General features: G+C 35.8%; 1 protein-coding gene across 4 annotated transcripts; it reads left to right on the forward strand.

Moving 5' to 3' along the window:
• Positions 1-3,199: 3,199 nt before the first annotated feature.
• On the forward strand, positions 3,200-7,924 carry LOC110721211. Of its 4 annotated transcripts, none has more exons than XM_021900361.1 (12): positions 3,209-4,308; positions 4,889-5,119; positions 5,204-5,278; positions 5,371-5,429; positions 5,544-5,679; positions 5,769-5,865; positions 5,951-6,017; positions 6,193-6,291; positions 6,412-6,501; positions 6,827-6,981; positions 7,210-7,311; positions 7,423-7,924. In XM_021900361.1, exons 2-12 carry the CDS (start codon positions 4,918-4,920, stop codon positions 7,592-7,594), a joined length of 1,254 nt encoding a protein of 417 aa, XP_021756053.1. In that variant the 5' UTR covers positions 3,209-4,308; positions 4,889-4,917; the 3' UTR covers positions 7,595-7,924. The 4 variants fall into 4 exon arrangements, with proteins under 4 accessions (XP_021756056.1, XP_021756055.1, XP_021756053.1 ...); XM_021900362.1 differs by having other exon boundaries at positions 3,209-4,303; XM_021900364.1 differs by lacking the exon at positions 7,423-7,924 and having other exon boundaries at positions 3,200-4,308; positions 7,109-7,303.
• The last annotated feature ends 795 nt before the right edge of the window (positions 7,925-8,719 follow it).

Below are 8,719 nucleotides of genomic sequence, written 5' to 3' on the forward strand. Positions count from 1 at the left end.
TAAATCCCCCGGGGCTAAGACGCATGTAGAACTCATATGTTTTTTCAGAAAAATCGAAGGAAGTTGACTGTGAGAAGAGAAAATAAGCCACCAGACTGATTTTAGGACTGCCGTGACACGGCGAAAATTCCCGTGCCACGGTACTGTGCACCGTCAGACGGTGCACTGTACCGTGACACATCAGATTTTACCGTGGCACGGCAGTCAGAAGATCTGACTGGAGCCCTGTTTTTCTTCGTACGCAACAAAGTTATTCAATTTTTCCTACGGGACAGACCTGAATGCGACGTTAAAACCTCTATGCAGATGCAAAAATGCCAAATTAATCACAGGAATATATTTCAAGAATCATTCAAGTCTCATCCACTCATCTTAATTAAATACCGATCACTCAAATCGATAAATAACCAAGAATCCTCCCCAGTGGAGTCGCCAAATTGTAGGTGTCGCTCGATGTGCGTCTACGTAAAAAGCATGTGTGAATATGCTTGGCACTCATAGGAAGTTGGAATTGACATAATACGATTAGGGACAAATAAAGTAGGAATATTTTTAAGGAACTTGTAAACCGTTCACGGATCATAAAAGGCAACCACGATAAGGGACAACTATAGGCAACAACGAGTGACCCGTGAAGGTTACACCCCATTCATAATCCATGAGATTACTAACTCCATATGGTTCGGAAACACGAAAGGAGGATCGGGGATGATGGTACGAAGTGAGTCATGGAGTCACATTCGCCCGTATTGGCCTCTACTCGATTCTTGTAGTGAAAAGTGATTCCTGCGATCTCAAAGGCATACAAACAAAATATTCAATTTGCTCCAAACTATTATTAAGCTAAATTGGTTGAATATTAATGCAACACATAATTCTAAAATATTTGTGGTCACTTGAATTAATTAACAAGATTAAAAAGGAACCTAAATCGGTTGTCCAAATTATCTTATTAGGCGTGATTTTCAATTACATATTCCCTTTAAACATGCAATATGGTGATCATAATAACAATAGAATTAACATTAATATTGGAAGAAATTTAAAAATAATTCCAACAATATAAAATCATTAGAAAAATAATAGAAATAAAAGGAACATAATTCTTACTTTGATTTTGTTTGTTTGCAACTACAAAATAATAAACGAGTTAGTAACTTCAAGGAAATAATAATAAAACAACAATTAAATTAAATTAAACAAAGTAGAGTTGATTTGGGGCCAATCCCTCAAAAAGTTCTACCTTTCACGCCTTGGCTTAAGGACAGAACCACGAGTAAAGTATGGACTCCTTTAATTTGAGCACTTGAAGAAGGAATTTTGAAATGAGAAAGGTAGGCTAGTGTTTAGGTTAAAGCATAGAAGAGAGAAAAATAAAACTAGAGAATTAATTGATGCCCCGTACATCAGAAATGAGGGGGTATTTATAGGGAAAATGTGCTGAGGGAGCACACGGAACCCTAAAATGATAAAAACCCTAAAAAAGTATCCCACAACACGGCAATCTGTACCGTGACACGGGAAGTCCCACCGTCACACAGGAATCATTCCCGTGACACGGTGTATTTTTGGCGTGACGCGGGAAATTTTCAATAAACGGGGAAGAAAACGCGTTAAGGGTTTACGCAGAAAAGACACGGAAATTCCCGTGTCACGGGAAATCCCACCGTCAGACGGGAAGGATTCCCGTGACACGGTGCGTACCTGCCGTGGCGCGGGAATTCCCAGCCTGCTTTTCCGTCTAAATACATTTTAAACCCTAATTTCGTTCAGCATTTTAAGTGCCGATTGATAATTTCGGGCCATTTTCTGATTTATTATTATTTGGGCTAAAATAAGGAAATAAAATAAAAGGTTTGGGCCAAAAATAAATAATAAAACAATAAAATAAAAAAGGTTTGGGCTGAAATTAAATAATAAGTTTGGGCTGAAATTAAAACCATGCTTTTACAAAACATCAAGACTAATCCATAGACTGTTCAAAAATATGAATTTAATCAAATACGATTTTTTAAGCACTCTCGGGATTAAATACTGAACCTGACCAATAGTGGCGGTGAAAGGTTGTTCATCATCGAGTTTGGTTTTGGGGAGACATTTTTAGGTGTCTACACATGGCAAATTAAGAAATTGAGTATATGACGTGGCACAATGAGGAGTCTATGTGACACACAGACGTTTTTAGAAACGCCTTTTAATATATTAGTATAGATATATAGCAACCTTATATGCTAAGTGGCTAACCAATCATTAAAAAACCTAATTACAAACTTACTCATTAATTAAATTCGTAGCCTATCCCTTAATTAACATTACACCATCACCAAGCCCACCACCTAGCCACAACCACGCATCATTAAAAACTTAATTAGCCAATGATGAGATCACTACGTGCATTAATCCAAACTAGGGGGTCATTTTATTGAAAAAGAAATTTGCCCTTCTACCATGTAGAATTTTTAAATCCTTGAAGACACTTTGTAGAATTCTCCCAAAATATTTTGTTTATCATGAGATAAACTTGTATTTTCTCTTAAAAATAGATTATAGTGTCATATCATAGCTCATCTTGTGTGTGGCCGGCCACACTATATGGTTGATAAATCAACAAAGTAATCTCTATAACACTAATCGAGTAACGAACCCTTGTAATATTAATCGAGTAACCCTTATATTGCTGACGAAATGACCCTTGTAACACTGACCAAATAACTCTTATAATACAAACGAAGTAACCATGTAACTATGTAACATTGACCGACTAACCCCTATAACACTGACAAAGTAACCCATCTAACATTGACCAAGTAACTTCTATAACACTAACTAAGTAACCCCTATAACACCAATTAAATAACTCCATTATCCCTAGTCATTAAATGTGGCCAGCCGCATATAACTAGTCAAAAAAAGTGGTCATTCGCATATAAGAAATTCTGATAGGGTCTGTTTTGGGTGATTTGGTCCCTCGGGAGAGTTACGTCTCTAAGATTGGTGTCCAGCGCTGTTTGTACCTGCAAAACACGAAGACTTCGGTTGATAGGAGCTTCGCCTTCGACGATCAAGTTAGTATTGGTTGTAGAAGATGAAAAGGTGCGAAAAAGGTAAATGTGAGATCTTCTCGGATTCCGAGATCAAGTGTTTTCTCTGATGTGAGAGAATGTAGAGTAGTTGTAATAATTATAGGTGTCGCCAAAATGGGGGAAATCTCCCTATTTATAAGAACATTGGTAAATGTGCTCTTAATTAGGTCACTCCGACCTAATCCTAATGGGCCGCGCCGCATTGCGACTTTCTCGGGATTTGGACCCTGAAGACCGTCTTTTCTCCTTAACTCTGAGAGCGCCACATGTCAAATAGGGATAGGTCTATTTTGGCCTTATCTTGGGCTGACTCGTGTCGTCTACTGGCTGGACCACGTGGCATGGGTAATTTTTACTCAAAACAGGGTCAAATAGTGTAATAACAACTCCAAAAGCAGCCTAGTTGGCAACTTGGTGTAGTTCCCCTTGACAAACAACCACCACCAAAAAAAAAAAAAAAAAAAAAGAGTAGCTTATGACGGATGTTTATTGGGCAAAGACCAACACATACATAGTGAAATTTGACATAACACCATTTTGCTAAAGTCTATTCTCAATAATCATACTACTCCCTCCATCTCCGAATGATAGTCACTTTTGAATGAAAATCACGGGAATTAAGGAGAAATAAATAAAGTACATGGGAACTAAAATTCAATCATGTGCAAAACAAAAAGAAGAGAGAAACTGATTGTCATTAAAAAGGGAGACAACTCATTCAATTAAGACACAAGTACAAAGGCAAATATGAGGGTGTTTTGGGAAGCACAGATAATACATCCAAAAAAAATGAGGGTACATAGGTCATTTTGTGTTATTGTATGGGACCTAAAATTGTGAAATGTGACTAACATTTTGGGTGTCCAAAAATGGAAATAGTGACTATCATTCGGGGACGGAGGGAGTATTAAGTACCAATAATTATCATGTACAATTTAACATTTAAATTTGAACAGCTTGCAATTGAAAATGCCAAAATTTAAGATCCCAAAAAATAATGGAATCCATTCTAATCATGCACTCTTAAACCTGTGCTTCTGCCGATCTATTACTTCATTTCCTACGCATTTGCCATGTGATTTCTGTCTCGATTACTGAACCCCTCTTTCACACTATTTTTATTCTGATTCTTTTTCTTTTTTTATCGATTCAATTTCCATTAAATTCTTCCCTCCAAACTTCTCAAATTCTTCTCTCCTGTCTTCATTTGGATACTCATCGTAAGGTGTTTTTTTTTTTTTTTTTTTTTTGTTTTTTTTTCTTATCTCGTAATGTTCGTATGTCCATTATGTTTCCGAGTACACTTAACTATCTTTGCACATTACATGGTCTTAGAAAGTTAGAATGACCAACTAAAAATTTGTTCTCGTACTTGGTCATTTTCGTGTTATTGGAGGGAAATTAAGAATATCCCGTGTATAACTAGATTCGATAAATTTTCGAGTTTGGTTGAAGTCAGAGAGCTAACCGACTATTCTAATCTCTTATATCACGTCTGTATCTTTTAAAGATGGACGGTTTTGTAATCTGGGTCAACTTTTTATTGACTAGATATAAAATTTTGCAAACGTCTACACTTTCCTATGTAATTCTGCCATCTGTTAATCAGAATTTGTTGATAGCTAATTTTACTTTTAGTTTAGCTAATCTCATCCGTTTATACAATTTTTAACTATACCTAGACTCATTATATTTGGTAGAACCCTTCAAAATTTATTAGTTTATGATATGATTGTGATGTTTTATGGATTACGTTTAACAAATAAAGCACAAAAATTGCAATTTATTGATTATAATTAATACAGGTGTTGCCTTCCTTGAAAAGGGCTTTATAATGGGCTGCACTTCTTCAATACTTCATACTGGAGGAAAAAAGAAGAAGATGATGATTGCTGAAGTCGTTGTGTTTGTTCCAACTATGCAAATTCCAGTACAATCTGAGCTTCATAAAGGGCTTAAAGGGTTGATTCCTAAGGATATGATTGACCGTCTTGTCGATTTTCGAAATCGTGTCATCTTACTCTCTGAAGACACTGGTCTGTAAGATCATTGTGTGATTTTTTCATTTGATTGGAATTTATGAGCTATACTAGAAATCTTAGATCATGTTTGTTATGCAGATGTTTCGGCTATTCCAGAGATTAAGCAGGCTCTGGAGGAGTACTTGCCTGTCCTGCTTGGACTCGCTAAAAAAGGTTTTATTTCTAATTTAATCATATTTTTCTAAGCTACTTTTCTTTGTTGTTATTATATTGTTAACTCATTTTTGTTCTTTTGTTTGCAATAGATTATGGTGCATTAGATGTAGTGCCATTCAAATGGAGAAATTTGGATGACAAAAGACAAGTAAGAAAATGACTAAAAGCTTTCACTGATTCATTGATATAGTGATACTTATTGGTCTATACTGTGATCTAATTTTTATTAATTTGGGATTATATTGTTGATTTTTGTAAGCAGGAAATTTGTGTATCAAATACATGGTATGAAGTATTATCCGTGGTTTATATGATGGCGGTTTTGACATTGGTTGAAGCCAACATGTTGCTTGTTCCTAAGCAATACACTGGTTCTACTGATAGGATAGTTTCTACAGGTATACGTCTTGATTAAACAGTCAAATTTCGAGCTTAAAAAGAAAGTAAAGTAAATAATTTTGCTTGATCATGGATGTAAATCTAACAGATTGCCAGAGGGATGCGATTGATTTGCTTCTAAAGGCATCAGGGTACTTAGATTTTTGTGTGAAGAGTATTCTACCTCAATTAGGACTGGAAATCAAGTATGTGAAAGCATTTCATTTCTCTTATAGTGCTGCTAAGGTAACTGTACCAGCAGTTTTATGATATGAAAGATCTTTCCACCAGGAACAAGTTGCACAAAGACATGCGTGAAGGTGCATTAGAGGCTCTTTCCCTACAAGCACTCGGCCAGGTACTTCTAGTTTGTCATGTATTTGGACTTCAATTATCAGGTTGCTGGGCATGAAAAATCATGTTATTTGTCTACTCGGCTTTCTGCTGTAGCTAATTCATTTTTGGGATATAATTGTTAGTATAGGCCATCTAGAAGTTAATCGCACTAATACTCACCTTGGAAGTGAATCCAGGGAACAGAATTGCAGTTGGGGTTGGCTATTGATAACCAAAAGGCCACGTTATCAGTAAAGAGGAGGTTAGCATGCGAGGAGCAGACCTTCTTCACTCAGGTAAAAGTTCTAGTAGTGTGCACATTTCCCAAATTCATAGTTTTGTTTCAATAAGGATTTCAGTATTTAACAGATCGATGAACCAACCTTAAAATTTGACAATATGTTAAAAACTTACAGGCTCATTGCTCACTGTCAGGAGAAAAAACCAATGACAGTGATGCAGGAAAGCAATCATTGTTCATCAAATACAAATTTTTAGAAGCCAAGGTACTTGTTTTTTTATGAGGATGCCCCAGTTTCTCGTGGTGAGAAACAAATTTTGTTTCTCATATGACATTTTCGTAAATAAACCAATAACTTTATTCAAATGTGGAGCCCACGATAATGAAAAAGTTGTTGATTTATTCACGAAAATGCCCCCATGAGAAATAAATTTCGTTTCTCACCATGAGACACAGAGAATTTCCCTTTTTTTATTTTAGTTTTTTCTTCTTTACTCATTAAATGTATTATTGACATCCTTGTTTTATATAAAAAGAACTGCACAATTTTGTTCTAATATTGATTAGGAGCTGAACTTGATTATTATCAGGCTGCAGCGTACTTCTACCACGGTTTGATCGTTGAGAAAAGTAATGAGCCATTGTCCCATACGAATGCACTAAGCAGTTATGTTGCTGCTGAGGAACTTTTGGTGGAAAGCAGAAAAGCCTGTTTAAGCTTTTGCTTGGCTTCTCCTGTTAACAGGTATTATTATAAGCACCTTATACTTTGCATATAAAATTGTCTAGAATAAAACTCTGGGTTTTAAAAACCACAAAAATGCTTAAATTTTTATTCATTACCACTTAGGCATGACATTTAACTTCTTAAGATTAGGTGCTCTAGAACTGGCCTAAATTGGTAGCAGAAAAAGGGAAATATCCGAAAGTTTATAACAGCAACATTTTTTCTGGCCCTGTTTCCCCTGTATAGAGTTCCTCCACTCTGGGGTGCAATGAAGCATTTCCATCAAAAGATTCCAGAAACCGCTTCCAAGAAGTCTCAGCTGTACAGTTACATGTTTGATCAAGAAAAGTATGTAACTATCTACACGCGCTTCATTCTTTGTTTTCTAACTTCCTGTTCATATAATTTATTTTTCCTGTTTTCTCGATTTTAAAACATGGGTGAGTTTGTATTGTGCAGGGGCCTACAGCCACCACCCGAGCTGCCTGAGTTCCAATTGTCGTTGAGACCAGATGATTATGAGTTGCCAGAAGTTGACTCTGCTTGGAGTAGGGAAAAGTGGGAGATCATAGGGCAACCTCTTAAAGAGCACCTACAAGAACCAGAAGATGTGATCGAGGATGAAAGCTAATAACGATTAAGGACTATCTCTGATCTTCTGTGTTAAATCATATATATTCAGTGTTGCCTGTTCAGGATAGTTCGTCATACAAATATCTTCAAAGATTCACTATACTGCTATGCATCACCAATTATAGTATCCGATATAATGCTAATGGAAGTTACAAGCTATATTGCGCTATTGTGCCTTGACTTGCTTTTTCTTATGTAGATAAAAGCGTAGTTGTATACAGTTGAAAAGTATTGTAAAAGGTACATATGAAGTTCAATTTATGTACATTGCTTCCCTGGACCTGAAAGCAACATACATCACAATCTGAGCAGGAAGCAACTTTATTCATGACTGGTGTACGATTTTCCTCAAATAATTGTTCACTATAGGAAGCACCACAAAAGGATTAACGAACGTAATTATCACAAGTCTTACAGTGTCAAAAAGAGTTTCACCAGCCACACATTTAGGGGTGTAACCGTGTAAATGAACCGATACGTTTGTGAACTACTTGTGAACAAGCTCGATCAAAGCTTGGTCAAAACTCTTTTGTTAAGCTAACAAACAAACTTGAACAAAAATATTAAGCTCGTCAAATAGGTGAACAAAGCTCGAACAGCATCATGTTCGACTCGGTAATGTTCATAAACAACTCGTTTAAGTCAATTTATAAGTTTTTTCACGCCCAATTAAAATTTGAAAAATTTAGATATCTTTTATTCATACATATTTGTATAAAAACTAATTATTTCATCATATAAAAGCATGAAAACTCTAGGATTACCTTTTTCTATAAAAAGAATATAAACATTTTATATAAAATTAAATGGATGTGTTAAAATTTAAAAGAAACCATTTTTTGATGATAAATTAATGCTTTTTTTTATTTAATCAAGCCCGATTTAGACCCGATCAAGCTCGAACTTAAACTCGAAATGCAAACGAGTGCGTTCGTGAACAAAGCTCAAACAAGCCATATTCTTAATGAGTCCAGCTCGAACAAGATTTTTAAAAGCTCGTTCAAGCTCAAGATAGTTCGAACACGAATATTTTTTATCAAGCTTAGTTCGAAAAGACTAAAACTCGGCTCGGCCCGAATCGTTTGCAGCCCTACACACATTCAAAGAGTGTTCTATGAACAAA

The sequence above is a fragment of the Chenopodium quinoa genome, unplaced genomic scaffold, assembly GCF_001683475.1.
Source record: "Chenopodium quinoa cultivar QQ74 unplaced genomic scaffold, ASM168347v1, whole genome shotgun sequence".
Lineage (NCBI taxonomy): Eukaryota > Viridiplantae > Streptophyta > Magnoliopsida > Caryophyllales > Amaranthaceae > Chenopodium > Chenopodium quinoa.